An 18,277-nucleotide genomic window follows, 5' to 3' on the forward strand; every position below is an offset into this window, starting at 1 on the left:
GTATATACACCTTTTTGATGAGTACCTTCCTAAAAATTCAAAATCACTTTTATAAAAGAGAGACCATACCTACTGGTGAGCAGTAATTAAGATGTGAGCGAACAAGAGGAAAATACAATGTCTTGAGAGCAGTAATAGATTAATTTTGACAGTGTCCCGAAATAAAACCCAACATCCTAATTGCTTTAATGAAAATAAAATTACAATAGTTTTTAAAAAGAAGTCTACAATCAAAAGTAACCCCCAATTTTCTCGACCACACGAGAAACAGAGGACCCACCAAGTTTATAATCAAAATCCACAGCTGCATCAATGTTAGAACAAAATATAATGAAACAATTTTCTACATTTCGAGGAAATAAGTTATTGTCTGTCCAATCATACAAGGTGTCTAATTGCAAAATCGATATTTCCTTATAAAAATTTTCCATTTTAAACATGTTTTAAGTTTCATGTTGTGAAAAGAAGTCTCCACATATTAAAACAAAAAGAAAAAATGTAAGCCCGCCCACCCGCGCTAACTCAATTGTGATGATTTTTTTTATTCGCCGTGAACAAAGAGGGCGAAGCTTAACTGCAAAATAATTATTTTCTTCAAATGTCAGAAAAACGGACCTTTGTATACCACCAGATACATAGTAAAACACGCATTTCAATGCCATGTGTCTATAAAAATACTTTTTCTGCCGCCTTTGTTTCTGCTATCGAGATTATCACGCGTACCTTGTAAATGCTGACAGTGGTGCTAAAAACAAACACTCCGTATAGTAGAACTGATTGCAAACAGTGTCCATGGTGTGCAGTTCCTGATTGTCGGGTTGTGTGGTGACATGATGTAGTGATGCCGGGGATAGTGAGGTTATGTAAAAAGAAATGTGTTACAATTTAACTTGATTGGGACGTTTGAAGAAAAAATAGTATGTTTTATTCGGAGTAAAACTGCCTAAAAGTGCCTAGTCTGTACTGACTCGCCACGAAAAGTAACACTTTTGCTCGTAATAAAACAATATACCTACTAATTCTTTACAAGAAATTAAAAACATATTTTTGAGGATAGTCTTGTTCAAAGAATACTATGTATATTAAAAAAAAGGCAACCCCGCCCGCCCACCCCATCTCGATTGTGATGACGTTATTTTACGAGACACGTTTAAAATAGATGGTAATTTTTTTTAAGGAAATATGGATTTTGTAATTAGGCTCCGCCCCTAGGTCTGAAAACGAATGAAACATTACTAACTAGATTAGGCTACGTATGGGTGGGGCTTAATCTTTGGCTTTAATTTATTCTTAGTATACATAGTATTCTTTGAACAACACGATACTCAAAAACATGTATTTAATTGCTTATAGAGAAATAAGGATGTTGCAGTTAAGCTCCGTCTCTTTGGCTAACGACGAATAAAAAAAATCATCACAATTGAGGTAGGGTGGGTGGGCGGGGCTTATATTTTGCCTTTTTTTCTTAATATGTGTAGATTTATTTCGACAACATGAAACTTAAAACATGTCTAAAATGATAAATTTTTTAAATCCCATTTTTTTCTTGCGATATAAATTTTTCAATTCTCTACTGAATCATCTAGTAAAGGAAGATCTATTAACTTGAATACGTTTTTTCGGAATATACAAATCCATTTCCATAAAAATAACGTTATAAAAATTCGAGACTTTCTCATCTAAACTAAAGCTATTGAAAAGATTTACCTATTGATAGAAGCAGTACCAACATGCACATCATCAATACTAGAAAATATAAGATCCAAAAATTTTTTCTATTATTTGGAATATGATTAATTTGACTCAAATTCAAAAAAGAATAAGATGCATTCATTATTGTTGTTGTTATGTTATGTTTCCAATTGTCTTGGAGTAAAAGAAGTCAAAGTAAAATCCGAAGATCAACAGCGAAATATTCGTTTGTTTCATCGTAACCATGTAAATGCTGACATTAACAGAATTATCGAAGACTGTCAACCAGAACACTGTTATGACGCCATAAATAAAAGACCGAACTCCAAGAACTGAATTGCTAACTGCATGGTTGAACGTAACAGCGAACTGAGTGGCACAAGAAGTACATTACTCAGTTTTCCCCTTTTTCGAGCTGGGGTCCAATGGTAAGGAACGGACCGACGCAAGGAGAAATCTTTCCCAAAAAGAAGAAAGTATGTAGCTTTGGGAGCAACGAGAACAAGAGTCGTACTACCGGAACATCTGAGATTAGTGTACTAAATTGTGAAAAATACCAAAAATCAATAAAAATGGTACTATATTAATTTCGAAGGTTTTTGTTTTAATGAAGAGTCTCTATTACAATTATCAATTTTAAATGAAGAAAAACACACAAGGAAAATTGGAACTAAATGACACTTTATTTTTTGTTTTTACTTTGTGGTGTCTTTGGCTTCGGCTGTTGTGATGTAGTGGGCTCATTTCTTTGAACGTTTACTTCTTGTTCCTCATCTTTATAATTCCACGGTTGAACATTCGCACTCCCAAATATAGTGAACAGGATAGTCGTGAAAGAAAGTATACCAAAGTGTATCCAGAACATGATTCTTTTCTCCGGCAACGATTGCTAAAAGTTTACTATTACAAGACGATTTACGCATTAATCTAGTCTGACATTGGGTGCTATTTTTTCTAGAACTGGTGGCAGAATTAAATCTGGAATAAAGTCAAACATATTCAGTTTCGGTGACCGTTCAGAGTGAACGGTCACCGAGTGCGGACGTTTGTTCTCGTTTCTCTGTGTTTAGCCTGGTCGTTTTGGTGAGCTCTTTCCATTTATTGTTAACTTTTAGGATATTTACTTATTTTGTTTACAATAAAGGGAATTTTCTCAACCTGCACGGGGTCAGGTCTCCCCTGTGGGATAATTTCATATAATATCAGCAGCGGTCTAGAATAATTAAAGTATTTTATCGCTTAGCTTTTTCTGTTTACTGCGATAAGCAGTCTTCCAACCTTTTTATGTTTGAGGCGAATGACTGCGGTACGTCGCAGTTGTCGCCTCAGTTTTTCTACATATAACAGCCACACTTCTATTTAAAATGACTGGCGATTCGCTAGTATTTCCCACAAAAGAACAAGCGATAGTTTGTAACGCTATTGCGGACTTAACATTAACTGATTATGTAAAAGCTATAGGTAGGATTGTCTCGCCAAAGAACGTCATCTACGCTTTCAAACTCTCAAAAGAACGTATTTGCATATACCTTAGTGCCACATTCTGGGTAGATGAAGTGGTGTCAAACCATTCATCAATAAGCATAAAGGATAAAGGGATCTGCGTACGTCGTTTAATTAACCCAGCGCGTCGTATCATTCTCTCAAATGTTTGTCCTTCAATTCCTAATAGAGTCTTGGAAAACCAGATCAAAGCTTTCGGCTTCACGACGTTATCCCAAATGACGGTCATGAAAGCTGCTATTCTAGATGATGAAGACAAAGAGTACAGTCATGTATTGAGTTCTAGAAGACAGATATATGTCCAACCATCTGACACGGTTGAGTTACCCTCCTCGCTAGTACTTAAATTCGAGAACACCAATTATCGAATTTTCTTTATATACGATGACATTTGCTTTAAATGTAAATTAACTGGACACCACGCGAACGAGTGCCCTAATTTAACTGTTGAAGCTACTCCAAATCCACTCTCCGCCCCAACCCCGGTGGCCTTGACAACGACTGATCTGCACTCTTTTAATGCTCCTGCTAGCAGCAACAAGCGCCCTCCCACTGATGATGTCGATGAAGAAACCTCAGAACCCAACTCTCTTGATCTTTCTCTTGACGGAAAGTCAAAAAAGCTAAAGGCAAGTGATTCCACTGAAAGTTTGACCCCTATGTCTGACCTTTTATTGCCTGCAAGAGAACTAATCACCGAGAAACACGATATTTTTCCCCTTGACTTCAACCAAACGGTCGAGTTTATGGGGAAAGCGCATGGCGAAAAGGATATTTTACCCCTAATATATAAGTACACTGATGACGCAGAAGGTATTGTCAATCAATTGTATGAAATATACACTGTTTTGGATCACAAAAGCATAAAAAACAGATGCATAAAAGTACAGCGGAAAATAAGGAAAGCCATTAACGCGACTAAGACCGGTACTGTAAATCTTAACCGGTTACTAAATGAACCTGTAGATCTCACTTTTTAATAAAGATTTTGCAATGCAACCCAACAACTTTTACGTTTGTAAAATAGTTTATTCTAATGTCGCCTCGCTTATGGCAAAATACAATGATCTCTGTGCCTTAGTCCAACAAGACAAGCCTGACATAATCTTATTAGCCGAAACTTGGTTGACTTCTTCTATACCTGACGGGATGGTTTCATTAAACGGTTATACCCTCTTTCGCAGAGACCGAATAGGCAGTAAAGGAGGGGGTGTTTGTATATACTTAGCTGACGAAGTGCTTTCAACCTTTCATGTCAGCAATATCCCCACAAAGACACCTGGTACTGAGTCACTATTTCTCAAATTATCAAATAAAGACACTACCCTTCTGCTAGGGTGTATCTACAGACCTCCCTCCTCGGTCGTGGACAATGATAAAATTCTAGTAGAATCACTAACCCATTTAGCAGACAGCTATGCAACACTACTTCTTTTCGGTGACTTTAACATGCCAGATATAACTTGGCCTATTGATCCTAGGTGCAGTTACAAACCCTCCTCGCAACTTTTTGTCGACCTTCTGACTCATAGTCATCTACGTCAGTTAGTAACTCAACCCACGAGGCATAGACTTAACCAAAACCCCTCCACTCTTGATCTGATTGTTTGCTCCGACGACCATTCCCTGACAAATCTTGACTATCTAGCTCCTATTGGTATTTCAGACCACTCGACCCTAAAAATAGATCTACAAATCTGCCAGTCTCCTCGACGAAGGACTGTCTCGTTTACGAGGACAGTAACAGACTACCGGGCAGTAAACAATGACCTAGCTAAAACAAACTGGGAAGCGCTACTTTCTGATGAATCTATTGTCAAGAACTGGAGCACCTTTAAAAACACTCTACAGAGTCTCCTTCACCGTCACACTAAATCCTTTTTCGTGAAACAATCGTCAACTAAACCATGGATTAATGGCAGGCTTCTTCAACAAATAAATAGAAAACGAGCCCTGTGGCGTACATATAAAAGATCCGGCTCTGAATTAGACTACAGAATTCACAGAGAGTTTTCTAATAGACTGTCGACAGCCATCAAAGAAGCTAGGTGTGTCTACGAAAAAAACGTAGCCGAAGCTAAAGACGCTAAAAAATTGTACAAGTACATACGAACAAAGTTTACCGGTCCTGTTTCCACTCCGCGGCTCAAAAATACATTCGGGGAGGTACTGGATAATAATAAAATAATAGCGGATACTTTCGCTGACGCCTTCTCTAACGTGTTCACGATAGAACCCTCAGGTTGCTTACCAAAGCTGAATAATATATGCAAACGTATTTCTTTTAGCGACATTTCGTTCACAACAGACGTCGTCCACAAAAAATTAAAGCAATTAAAGGTATCCAAATCTCCTGGCCCCGACCTCATAACCGCCAAAACTTTGCATGAATGCGCTGATACTCTCAGCGAAGTACTCTGTATTCTTATGAAGCAGTCCTTTGATTCCGGTACTCTGCCTGCTGATTGGAAAATTGCCACCGTCCGCCCAATTTTTAAGAAAGGGGATAAACTTGACGCAAGTAACTACCGACCTATTAGTCTTACTTCCGTGGTCAGTAAGATCATGGAATCGATAATATATGACCAGCTGATTAAATACTTAATAGATCACCACTTAATTCCGAACGAGCAACATGGCTTTCTCCCCGGAAAGTCGATCCAATCGAACCTTCTCACCTGTTTATCGGTTTGGACTAGAGAGGTTGATCGTGGCAACTCTGTCGACGTCATCTTTTTAGACTTTTCCAAGGCGTTTGACAAGGTCCCCAAACGTCGTTTGTTGTACAAACTGCAGTGTCTAGGTATAAGTGGAAATCTCATCAAGTGGATCGAGTCTTTCATCAGCGAGCGTACGTTTTCTGTAAAAGTGGGTGATTCTTTCAGCAGACCAGTTAAGATGCAGAGTGGAGTACCACAAGGGTCAACGTTGGGACCATTACTTTTTTTGGCCTACACCGCCGATCTAAAGAACATTTTAACATCCCCCTTTGCCATGTATGCAGACGATGTCAAACTTTACAATACCAGCACCAACAATTCGCTTTTGATACAGGACCTTGCCGCTATTCTTAAATGGTCTTATGACTGGCTTCTGCCTCTTAATATTAAAAAATGCAACGTCCTGTATATTGGAAAACACAATCCCAAGTTCACGTACAGCATTGGTGGCGTGCAATTGGAGAAAAAGGATTATTGTCAGGACCTGGGGGTAACCATCAGTTCAGATCTCTCTTGGTCGCAACACATCATACGTGTTGTTAAAAAAGCTAATTCTGTGCTGTATCTTTTAAGCAAGGCTTTCTGCAAACCCAGTTACTCCACGTTTGTTAAACTTTATAAAAGTTTCGTGAGGCCCATCCTTGAGTTTGCTAACTCTGTCTGGACCCCCATTCTACAACGAGACTTACTTCTGCTGGAATCTGTACAACGAAGAGCAACAAGAGTCCCGTTTGGTAGAACACGTCCTCAATATTCCGAACGGCTGTCACTTATGAATTTGACCAGTTTGACTCAAAGGCGCCTGAGAGGCGACTTAATTGTCACCTTCCAGGCGTTGACCAATCAGCTGTCTCCAATTCGTCACCTATTCACTCTAAATACCGACCAAAGAACCCGAGGGCACCGTTTTAAATTGCTTCGAGAGGTTTTTAGAACTACAATCCGACAGTTCTTTATCTCCAACAGAGTCTTTCATCACTGGAACTCTTTACGTGACGAAATAGTGGGCAGTCCTTCCGTCATTAGTTTTAAAATTAGATATGATACTCTAGATGTCGCTAGTACTTAGATGTGTATTTAACCTGTATGTAACCTGTATTTATCACTCTGAACTGCGCGGGCATAACAGGCTTCGGCCTCTGCCCGATCGATTTGTATAATAATAATAATAATAATAATATTCATAAAACCAATGATGGTTCCACTAAAATTCGATGCAATTTCCAGACTGTTGACCGAGATTAATTAGTTCGCAGGATTGAAAAGATTCAAAATCTCATGGGGTTGCCAATATGAAAATTCTTTTGTAACAATATGTTAATTTTGAAGGTTTCTATTTTGATAAACGTTTTTGATTACAATTAAAAGTTATACTTTATTTCGTGGTTGATGTTGAGGTAACACTTGGTTATATCTTGATGTAGAGGGGGCACTACCTGATGCCTCATACAGTTCTTCTTCCTCACCTTCGTAATTCCACGACTGAACATCCCCAGACCCAAATATACTATACACGAAATTCGCGCAAGCCATTATACCCAAGTCTACCCAGAACATCATCCTTTTCTCCGTCAACGATTCCTAAAAATTTAATATCACAAGGCGATTTATACATTAGTTTGTTCTGACTGTGGGTGATACAGATGCTGCAACTTTTGGCTGAATTAAAACAGGAATAAAGTTAAACGTATTCATAAAACCCATAACGGTTCCACTGAAATTCGGTGCAAGTTCTAAAGTGTTGATTCTGGTACCACTGAAGTAGAAACTCATCAGTCCCATCCCTATAATAAAGAAGCAGGCCGCCATTATCCTATGGCAGCCAGAATAGGCAGCCGCCAGAAGGAACACCGCCGGTCCCATGCCACCTACAAGTTTTCTTTTCGGCTAAAATCTCATCATTATTTGATTTTACCAAAAGTCGTGTAGAGTTTGCGCAGAGTCGTCGACTGTACGTAACCTCGATTCGTCAAATAGTCTGCAACAAATCCACTCACCGGCGTCAAACAAGTCGTCGACATATATGCAATTGCAGTTAAGGCGGCGGCAGTGTGGAATTCTAAATACAGCACATATCTTAAAAAGAAATGAACATTCTTGAACATGGCTTGCCAGATCCATAGGTGCCCAATATGCATAATGGCCAGTGACCATAAAGGAAGCGACGTCAATAATTTCCTCCAGGGGACTTTTTTTTGGTTAAAAGTTGTTGATTCCTCTGAAACGAGACTTCAACGTCGTAGAATAGTGAATGGATAATATACCAAAATATTACCTAGCTGTTTTTTCAGGAAATCCAGCTCTCCTTGTCGCAGCCATCGGTTTTTGCTATAATAGTAGGAAAACCCGAAGAACACAAAGAACCCAGACCAGATTAATCCAACAGCCGCGTATACGAAAAACGGTGCGTTCCACATTTCCGTCGCTAGGATGAAGTTGTCGTTAATTCCCTGGTAAAACGTAACAGCGAACGGTATTCCGCAGTATACTATAGAAGCCAGTCTTCCTCTCTCTTCCAGTGGTGTCCATTGGGCCAGAATCGAGTTAGTGCCGCAAAAAACGATCGCCCCACCAACACCGCTGAGAAATTGCCAGATAAACAAAACGTAGAACTCTACATCAGCACCACATAGCATCGGGGGTACCACCACTTCTATTACGCTCAGAACTATTATGGGTACCAAGACGAAATATTTTCCGCCGTGTTTATCGGACAAGACTCCGCTGGGAATGGAACTGACCATGATACCAAATGCGGGTGCCTGCTGGAGTGTTTGAGAGAACTCCTTTCCCCATCTGTAGAAATCTCCGTTCACATGCCTCACTCTGCTTATGTGTTTTTGGAATTTGCAGTCGATGCTGTAGTTGGAATTATAGTTTGGGCCCATTTCGTGAAGGTGTCTAAAGGATCTGGGAAAGGAAAAATACTTGAGGAAGTAAGCAAAATACCCGATGCTGAGTAGAATCGCTATTATATAACGATAACGAATATACCGCAAAGACTTAATTCGCTGCTTGATTCGCGAACGCGAGAGTATACCGGAATTTTGTACTGAAACGGTCGGATCTCGTGATGACATTTATACGAAAAAAACAAAAAACAAACAAATCGTGTCAGCACGACGTGCTACTCGGATCCCAAAAAACAATGAATTAGTTCCTAAATTGTTAGGACTGGCCATCATTCTTATAATCGGATGTTAGTTGCCAATATTGGAAGTCTAAAGATTGTTGTAAGTACTACGTGTGATTCTGCTCCCAGATGGAGGTAAAAAAAAAGACAACTTTCCTACAAGATACGTATTTTCGATATAGTTATCCGTTGATGAGTCCATGTAGAAAAGGAAATCAAATTATTCATAATCCAAGTATACACACCTTTTTGATGAGTACCTTTCTAAAAATTCAAAATCACTTTTATAAAAGGGAGACCATACCTACTGGTGAGCAGTAATTAAGATGTGAGCGAACAAGAGAAAAATACAATGTCTTGAGAGCAGTAATAGATAAATTTTGACAGTGTCCCGAAATAAAACCCAACATCCTAATTGCTTTAGTGAACATAAAATTATAATAGTTTTTAAAAATAAGTCTACAATCAAAGGTAACCCCCAATACTTTATTTCGACCACACGAGAAACAGAGGACCCATCAAGTTTATAATCAAAATCCACAGCTGGATCAATGTTAGAACAAAATATTATGAAACAGTTTTCTACATTTCGAGGAAATAAGTTATTGTTTGTCCAATCATACAAGGTGTCTAATTGCAAAATCGATATTTCCTTATAAAAATATAAAAATTTTCCATTTTAAACATGTTTTAAGTTTCATGTTGTGAAAAGAAGTCTACACATATTAAAACAAAAAGGTAAAATGTAAGCCTGCCCACCCGCCCTATCTCAATTGCAATGATTTTTTTTAGTCACCGTGAACTTAATTGAAAAATAATTATTTTCTTCAAACGTCAGAGAAACGGACCTTTGTATACTACCATACACATAGTAAATAGAGATGGGAAATATCGTTACTTTGGTGTAGGGGAACGAGGGGCTTGTTGTAACAGTTTTTAGGAAAACGAATATAATTTGGTATCTATTAGCTGTTTGACCATTATAAAAGTATCTATCGGTAGTCTAACTATTCCCCTATTGGACTGAACAGGCAAAAGGTCAAAATTGTTCATCTTCACTTCACACCAGGCATTTTCTTAAAAAAAGTGCATTGTTACAACTTGCCCCGTGGTTGGGGCTAGTTGTAACAGCCATGGGACAGGTAGTACCAGTAAAAATAAAGCTGATGTTGATACATATTTAGACTTTATTTTTCAAAAATCAACACAACACTTCATTATATACAATTTTTTTTCAGTAAAACTGAAATAAACTTTTAGAAAAAGAGTTAACATTAAAAATTTTAGTGTTATCTTCCTTTTTCTTAATATATCTGGAAAGCGATATATGGCATAGGTCAAAATTTTGGCTCGCTTTTCGTATGCTAGGTACGAGATTTGTAGAAGTGAATTTGGGATAAGTTGTAACATGTTACAACTTGCCCCAAAGCTATTGTTACAACATGCCCCGTAGCACAATTTTCTACATTTAATTACATTTCGACAAAATTATGTGGCTTAGCGTCAAAATGTGTAAGGAATATCAAAGTTGAGTAATTTTTGAGCTATATGCAAAACTAATAAAAGTTTTAAATTAATTACTAACTGATACGAAAAACCAAATTTTACTAAAGCAATATTTTACATTACTTGGCTAAAACGAAACACGTGCACACATCCACTTACTGCGCTGGCTTAAGGAACAGTGGTTGTGATGACATGATGTCTTATGGTGCAAGAATTAAATTCAGTAAAACACCTGACGTTAAAGAGTTTAAATTGTGGGTAAAAATTAGTGTTACAACTTACCCCTGTTACAACAAGCCCCTAGTTCCCCTACTCGTACGTATTCGTTACTTTTTAAAAAAGTAATCGTTATTTATAATCGTTACTTCGGGTATTGATTACTCAGTGAAACTCGCTTTGGTTTGGTTTTATTGCGGTATGAAAATATCTAATAATTTATGAAATGATAAAAAAAATATATTTAAATCGTAAAAAATACAAAAATAAATCAAATAATATTACATAGAATAAAAAAAAAAAACTTACTTTATAAATCTATTATTATTTTGTAACTTTAGTTACTTCATTAAATTTTTGTTAGAGAGTAATCAAGAGTTAAGCCCGAAGGCCCGAACTAACAAAAGGCCGCATTATTTTTAACTTATTCCTTTTTCTATATTCAACATTCAACTCAACTTGAAAGCGAAGTGTTAGTAAATAAAAGTAAGGGTATTTGATTTATAGATTTAGGAGGTCGGTAGTTCTCGGTATTTCGGCAATCGGTTCTCGATTCCTTAGTATTTGAGTCCAGAATGCATACTCGAAATCACGAAATGATCAGTAATCATTGACGAATAGTAACGATTACTTTTCAACTTCGGTACTCGGTAGTTCGGGTCTCATCGTGTACCGAATACTTTGTAACGAATAGTTACTACCCGTCCCACCTCTAATAGTAAAAGACGCATTTCAATGCCATATCTATAAAAATACTTTTTCTGCCGCCTTTGTTTCTGCTATCGAGATTATCACGCGTACCTTGTAAATCTTGACAGTTATCTTAAAAGCAAATACTTGGTATGGTAGAATTGATTGCAAACAGTGTTCATGGTGTGTAGTTCCTGATTGTCGGGTTGTGTGGTGATATGATGTAGTGATGCCGGGGATAGTGAGGTTATGCAAAAAGAAATGTGTTACATTTTAACTTGATTGGGACGTTTGAAGAAAAAATAGTATGTTTTATTCGGAGTAAAACTGCCTAAAAGTGCCTAGTCTGTATTGACTCGCCACGAAAAGTAACACTTTTGCTCGTAATAGAACAATATACTATTTCTTTACAAGAAATTAAAAACATATTTTTGAGGATAGTGTTGTTCAAAGAAGGCAACCCCGCCCGCCCACCCCATCTCGATTGTGATGACGTTATTTTATGAAACACGTTTAAAATAGATGGTAAATTTTTTTAAGGAAATATGGATTTTGTAATTATTCTCCGCCCTAGGTCTGCCAACGAATGAAACATTACTAACTAGAATAGGGCACGTATGGGTGGGACTTAATCTTTGGCTTTAATTTTTTCTTAATATACATAGTATTCTTTGAACAACACGATACTCAAAAACATGTATTTAATTGCTTATAGAGAAATAAGGATTTTGCAGTAAAGCTCCGTCTCTTTGGCTAACGACGAATAAAAAAATTCATCACAATTGAGATAGGGTGGGTGGGCGGGGCTTATATTTTGCTTTTATTTCTTAATATGTGTAGACTTATTTCGACAACATGAAACTTAAAACACGTCTAAAATGATAAATTTATTAAATCCCAATTTTTTTCTTGCCACATAAATTTTTCAATTCTCTGTTGAACCATCTAATAAAGAAAGATCTATTAACTTGAATACGTTTTTCGGAATATAATTACAATTACATGCCCATAAAAATAACGTAATAAAAATTCGATATTTTCTGATCTAAACTAAGGCTATTGAAAAGATTGATAGAAACAGTACCAACATGCAAATCATCAATACTAGAAAATAGAAGATCCAAAAAATATTTCTATTATTTGGAATGTGATTAATTTGAGTCAAATTCAAATAAGAATAAGATGCATTCATTATTGTTGTTATGTTTCCAATTTTCTTGGAGTATGAGAAGTAAAAGTAAAATCCGATGCTCAATAGCGAAATACTCGTTTGTTTCATCGTAACCATGTAAATGCAGACATTAACAGAATTATCGAAGACTGTCAACCAGAACACTGTTATGACGCCATAAATAAAAGACCGAACTCCAAGAACTGAATTGCTAACTGCATGGTTGAACGTAACAGCGAACTGAGTGGCACAAGAAGTACATTACTCAGTTTTCCCCTTTTTCGAACTGGGGTCCAATGGTAAGGAACGGACCGACACAAGGAGAAATCTTTCCCAAAAAGAAGAAAGTATGTAGCTTTGGGAGCAACGAGGACAGGAGTGGTACTACCGGAACATCTGAGACTAGTGTACTAAATTGTGAAAAATAGTACCAAAAATCAATAAAAATCGTACTATACTAATTTTGAAGGTTTTTGTTTTATTGAAGACTATTACAATTATCAATTTTATATGAAGAAAAACACACAAGGAAAATTGGAACTAAATTACACTTTATTTTTTGTCTTTATTTTGTGGTGTCTTTGGCTTTGGCTGTTCTGATGTACTGGGCTCATTTCCTTGAACGTTTAGTTCTTCTTCCTCATCTTTATAATTCCACGGTTGAACATCCGCACTCCCAAATAAATTGTACACGACAGTCGTGCAAGTAAGTATACCAAAGTGTATCCAGAACATGATTCTTTTCTCCGGCAACGATTGCTAAAAGTTTACTATTACAAAATGATTTACGCATTAATCTAGTCTGACATTGGGTGCTATTTTTTCTAGAACTTGTGGCAGAATTAAAGCAGGAATAAAGTCAAACATATTCATAAAACCCATGATGGTTCCACTAAAATTCGGTGCGATTTCCAGACTGTTGATTTTGGTGCCACCGAAGTAGAAACACAGGGATGACATCCCCATGATGAAAAAGGCGACCGCCACTTTCCTATGACAGCCAGTGTACGCAGCCGCGAGAAGGAATATCGCCGGTGCCATAGCCCCTACAAAGTTTCGTTTCAGCGAAAATCTCAACGATGTTTGATTTTACCGAAAGTCGTGTAGACTTTGCGCAGAGTCGTCACGTTGACGTATCCTCCATTCGTCAAATAGTCTGCCCCATATCCAACCGCCACCGTCAAGGAAGCCATCGACATGTATGCGACTGCAGCTAAGGCGTCCCCAACGTACTCGTCGAAATACAGCACATATCTTATATAGAAATCTAGGTTGCTGACCATCGCTTCCCATATCCATATGTGCCCCACATGAGCAACGGTGACAGCCCACACAGGAAGCGACGTCAACAATTTCAACCAGGGGACTGTTTTTCTTTTAAAAGTTGCTGGGGTCTCTGAAACGGACTTAGACGTATTTATGGACGATATATAAAAACATTACCTAAATGTTTCTTCAATAAATCAAATTCTTCCTGCTTCATCCACTGGTTCTTGTTATGGTAAAACGAAAACCCGAAGAATACAAAGCAGACAGTCCAGGCTATTCCCACTATGGCGTATGGCAAAAAAGGCGCGTTCCACATTTTCGTCGCTACGATGAACTTGTCAGTAAATAGGTAGTGAAACATAACAGCGAACGCTAATGAACAGAAAGCTATAGAACCCAGTTTTCCTATCTCATGCGGTGGTGTCCAGTTGACGAGAATCGAGTTAGTGCCGCAAAACATCATCGCAATACCAATACCGGTGAGCAATTGCCAGACGTAGAAAACGTAGTACTCTATGTCCTTTCCGGTTATTAGAAAAGGTATTATTACTTCCATCCCGCTCAGAACTATTACGGGTACAAGGACGACGTATTTTCCGCCAAATTTATCGGACAAAACCCCACTGGGAAGGGAACCCAACAGCACACCATATCCGTTTGCCTTCGCGAGTTGGTCAAGAGACTTGGGATCCCAGCTGTAGAAATCTTTACTCACGTGCTCCACTTTGCTTGTACGTTTTGGGAATTTGCACTCAATACTGTAGTTGGACTTAAAGTTTTCGCCTATTTCGTGAAGGTGGCTAAACGCGTCCTCAAAAGAGATAAACATGAGGAAGAAAGCAAAGTTCGAAATGCAGAGTAGAATTGCTGTGATATAACGATAAGGAATTTGCCGACAGCGCTTCCATCGCTGTTTGGGTCGCGAACTCGATGGTGCAGTGGAAATTCGACGCGAAACATTCTGACTTGGTGATGACATTTGTGCAAGAAAAAAATAAATTCGTGTCAACACGCCAAGCTACTGGGATTCTTAAAATTCAACCGAGATTAATCAGTTGGCAGGATTGAAAAGATTCAAAATCACATGGGGTTACCAGTATGAAAACTCTTTTGTAACAATATGTTAATTTTGAATGTTTCTATTTTGATAAACATTTTTGATTAAAATTAAAAGTTATACTTTATTTCGTGGTTGATGTTGAGGTAACACTTGGTTATATCTTGATGTAGAAGGGGCACTACTTGATGCCTCATACAGTTCTTCTTCCTCACCTTCGTAATTCCACGACTGAACATCCCCAGACCCAAATATACTATACACGAGATTCGCCCAAGCAATTATACCCAAGTCTATCCAGAACATCATCCTTTTCTCCGTCAACGATTTCTAAAAATTTAATATCACAAGGCGATTTATACATTAGTCTGTTCTGACTTTGGATGATACAGAGGCTGCAACTTTTGGCAGAATTAAAACAGGAATAAAGTTAAACGTATTCATAAAACCCATAACGGTTCCACTGAAATTCGGTGCAAATTCTAAAGTGTTGATTCTGGTACCACTGAAGTAGAAACTCGTCAGTGCCATCCCTATAATAAAGAAACAGACCGCCATTATCCTATGGCAACCAGAATAGGCAGCCGCCAGAAGGAACACTGCCGGTCCCATGTCACCTACAAGTTTTCTTTTCGGCTAAAATCTCATCATTGTTTGATTTTACCAAAAGTCGTGTAGAGTTTGCGCAGAGTCGTCGACTGGACGTAACCTCGATTCGTCAAATAGTCTGCAACAAATCCACTCAACGGCGTCAAACAAGTCGTCGACATATATGCAATTGCAGATAAGGCGGCGGCAGTGTGGAATTCTAAATACAGCACATATCTTAAAAAGAAATGAACATTCTTGAACATGGCTTGCCAGATCCATAGGTGCCCCATATGCATAATGGCCAGTGACCATAAAGGAAGCGACGTCAATGATTTCCTCCAGGGGACTTTTTTTGGTTAAAAGTTGTTGATTTCTCTGAAACGAGACTTCAACGTTGTAAAATGGTGAATGGATAATATATCAAAATATTACCGAGCGGTTTTTTCAGGAAATCCAGCTCTTCTTGTCGCAGCCATCGGGTTTTAGTATAATAGTAGGAAACTAGCAATAGAAGAACAAGACAACCAGAAACGAAAAAGAGAAACCTCCTTTTCACCATCACCGGAAGGTCAAAGAGTACAGAGGAAGCAGAAGAGGGTACAAGCAGGAGACATGGACGAAGTAAAGAATATGTTCAAAACGTTAATGGAGGAAATCGCAGAAATGAAAAGAGACCAAAGAGCATACCAAACAGAAGTAACAACACTAAGAGAAGAAAACCAAAGACTGACCGAAAGATTAGAAAGAGTGGAGCAACACTTAGAAAAACTGGAAAAAGCAGAAAGGAGAAACAACATCGTAATCAAATGAGGGAAACTACAAGGAAGCGAAATAACAGCAGAGGTTGAGGAACTCCTAAAAAATAAGGTAGGAATCCAAACTAAGATACAAGACGCAAGATTAGTCAGCGAAAAATACGACATAGTAGTAGCAAAGATAGAGAACTGGGACACAAAAAGAGCAATCATGAAACAGAAGAACAAATTAAAAGGATCAAAAACGTTTATTGAAAACGATTACACCAAACAAGAGAGCGAGATACAGAAGAAAATAAGAGGAATAGCAGCAGCAGAAAAAGGGAAAGGAGTCGAGGCAAAAGTAGGGTACAAAAAGATGAAGAAGTCTGACATTGGGACACTAAATTAGACAAATTAGTGAAAACACCGTCGCACCCCAAAGAAAATCCAAAAAACTAACAGAGGAAGAAACCACACACCGGAAAACAATGACGACGTATGCAAAGCTCATGGATGACCCGATAGGAATTACGAAGAGAAAGAAAAACCCGAAAATTAGAATAGGAACATGGAATGTTCGGGGAACATATAGCGAAGGAAAACTCAAACAAATAGTTCAAGAATTACAAAGGTATAATATAGATGTAGCAGCTATACAAGAGACGAAACAAAAAGGCAAATTCATCACTGAAATAGACAACTACATATTATTTAATAGCGGAATTGACAACAGAGAACTAGGAACAGGATTCATGGTGAAGAAGAGCCTGAAAGGAGCAGTAATTACCTTCAAACCAATCTCAGAAAGAATGAGCTATATAAGATTGAGAAGTAAGTACAGGAAAATAAGCCTACTGAATATACATGCACCGACTGAAGAGAAAGATCTAGAAGTAAAAACAGAATATTACGAAGAACTAGAAAGAGAATAGGTGAAAATACCAAAGCATGACATTAAAATGGTTATAGGAAACGCCAACGCAATGATAGGTAAAGAGAATTGCTACAGGCCAACAATCGGGAAAGAAAGCAAACACCAAAAAACCAATCAAAATGGAGAAAAACTGATAGAGTTTGCAGAAGAAAATAAAATGGTAGTCAAAAGCACCTTCTTTGCGCAGAAAGAGAGCTACAAAGGCACATGGATGTCGCCTGACGGAAAAACGGTCAACCAAATAGACCACATACTGGTAGAAAGGAGAGATGCCCAACTAATAACCAGATTAAGAAGCTACAGGGGAGCAGAAGCGAATTCAGACCACTTTCTAGTAAGAGCAGACCTCAAACAAGAAATACCGAAGAAAAAAGAAGGAAAGAAGACGCAACGTGATATAAATGTAAACAAACTTAAGAAAGCTGAAGTACAACAGGAATACGAACAAAAGATGAGTGAGAGAATAAGATCAACAGAGCAAGACATACCTATAGAAGAGAGGTGGGAACAACTACAAGAGAACATATGGAAGACCTCGGAAGAAGTACTAGGGTTCGTCAAAAAAGACAACAAAAATAGAAACGAATGGTTTGACGAGGAATGTAGAAAAGCAATAGAAGCGGGGAGGTCAGCCAGACAGAAATATCTAAAATCAAAAAATGAGAAGAACCAAAAAGATTACCAAGAAAAAAGGAAAGAGTACAAGAAGATATGCAGAAATAAGAAACGAGCAAAAATGGAAGAACAAATACGACAAATAGAAGAAAACTTCAACAAGACTGAAGTAAGGAACTTCTACCAGGACGTGAAAAAAGAGAAAAGAGGCTATCAACCACGAGTAATATATTGTAAAGACAAGGACGGGAACCTGATAGGAGAAGAACAAGCAAGAATAAAACGATGGGCAGAATACTTTGAAGAGCTGCTAAACGAACAGGATACACAGCAAGATACGAACGAAAGAGTGAACGACTCGGATGACAAAGATGAAACAATAGAAATTGACGAAGGAGAGATCAGAGAAACACTAAGGCAGATGAAAAACAACAAAAGTCCTG

At 37.9% G+C, this 18,277-nt stretch overlaps 4 protein-coding genes across 4 annotated transcripts; 1 reads left to right on the forward strand and 3 right to left on the reverse strand.

Annotated features, from left to right (window-relative positions):
• Positions 1 to 7,232: 7,232 nt before the first annotated feature.
• On the reverse strand, positions 7,233 to 8,994 carry LOC135132709 (sialin-like). Its single transcript, XM_064060886.1, has 4 exons — positions 8,191 to 8,994; positions 7,831 to 8,133; positions 7,545 to 7,783; positions 7,233 to 7,496 (listed from the first exon to the last, which is right to left on the reverse strand). Exons 1-4 carry the CDS (start codon positions 8,801 to 8,803, stop codon positions 7,284 to 7,286), a joined length of 1,368 nt encoding a protein of 455 aa, XP_063916956.1. The 5' UTR covers positions 8,804 to 8,994; the 3' UTR covers positions 7,233 to 7,283.
• Positions 8,995 to 13,160: 4,166 nt separating this feature from the next.
• LOC135132649 (sialin-like) lies at positions 13,161 to 14,914 on the reverse strand. Its single transcript, XM_064060799.1, has 4 exons — positions 14,075 to 14,914; positions 13,725 to 14,027; positions 13,439 to 13,677; positions 13,161 to 13,390 (listed from the first exon to the last, which is right to left on the reverse strand). The coding sequence occupies exons 1-4, from the start codon at positions 14,877 to 14,879 to the stop codon at positions 13,184 to 13,186; spliced, it is 1,554 nt and encodes a 517-aa protein (XP_063916869.1). The 5' UTR covers positions 14,880 to 14,914; the 3' UTR covers positions 13,161 to 13,183.
• A 160-nt stretch (positions 14,915 to 15,074) lies between these two features.
• LOC135131797 (sialin-like) lies at positions 15,075 to 15,844 on the reverse strand. Its single transcript, XM_064059646.1, has 3 exons — positions 15,622 to 15,844; positions 15,336 to 15,574; positions 15,075 to 15,287 (listed from the first exon to the last, which is right to left on the reverse strand). Exons 1-3 carry the CDS (start codon positions 15,842 to 15,844, stop codon positions 15,075 to 15,077), a joined length of 675 nt encoding a protein of 224 aa, XP_063915716.1.
• Positions 15,845 to 16,773: 929 nt separating this feature from the next.
• On the forward strand, positions 16,774 to 17,217 carry LOC135131798 (craniofacial development protein 2-like). The gene has a single exon (XM_064059647.1). The coding sequence runs from the start codon at positions 16,774 to 16,776 to the stop codon at positions 17,215 to 17,217; it is 444 nt and encodes a 147-aa protein (XP_063915717.1).
• The last annotated feature ends 1,060 nt before the right edge of the window (positions 17,218 to 18,277 follow it).

Source organism: Zophobas morio, unplaced genomic scaffold (genome assembly GCF_036711695.1).
Source record: "Zophobas morio isolate AGI-343-1 ecotype UQ-CSIRO unplaced genomic scaffold, CSIRO_AGI_Zmor_V1 ptg000021l, whole genome shotgun sequence".
Taxonomy (NCBI): Eukaryota; Metazoa; Arthropoda; class Insecta; order Coleoptera; family Tenebrionidae; genus Zophobas; species Zophobas morio.

Coding starts and splice junctions, on each gene's coding strand:
- LOC135132709 (XM_064060886.1), bottom strand. CDS start 8,803: ATGGGCCCAAACTATAATTCCAACTACAGCATCGACTGCAAATTCCAA. Junction 7,784..7,830: donor CAAACTCTACACGACTTTTG/GTAAAATCAAAT, acceptor GAAAACTTGTAG/GTGGCATGGGACCGGCGGTG. Junction 7,497..7,544: donor CAGCATCTGTATCACCCACA/GTCAGAACAAAC, acceptor TTAAATTTTTAG/GAATCGTTGACGGAGAAAAG.
- LOC135132649 (XM_064060799.1), bottom strand. CDS start 14,879: ATGTCATCACCAAGTCAGAATGTTTCGCGTCGAATTTCCACTGCACCA. Junction 13,678..13,724: donor CAAAGTCTACACGACTTTCG/GTAAAATCAAAC, acceptor GAAACTTTGTAG/GGGCTATGGCACCGGCGATA. Junction 13,391..13,438: donor TAGAAAAAATAGCACCCAAT/GTCAGACTAGAT, acceptor GTAAACTTTTAG/CAATCGTTGCCGGAGAAAAG.
- LOC135131797 (XM_064059646.1), bottom strand. CDS start 15,844: ATGCATATGGGGCACCTATGGATCTGGCAAGCCATGTTCAAGAATGTT. Junction 15,575..15,621: donor CAAACTCTACACGACTTTTG/GTAAAATCAAAC, acceptor GAAAACTTGTAG/GTGACATGGGACCGGCAGTG. Junction 15,288..15,335: donor CAGCCTCTGTATCATCCAAA/GTCAGAACAGAC, acceptor TTAAATTTTTAG/AAATCGTTGACGGAGAAAAG.
- LOC135131798 (XM_064059647.1), top strand. CDS start 16,774: ATGACGACGTATGCAAAGCTCATGGATGACCCGATAGGAATTACGAAG.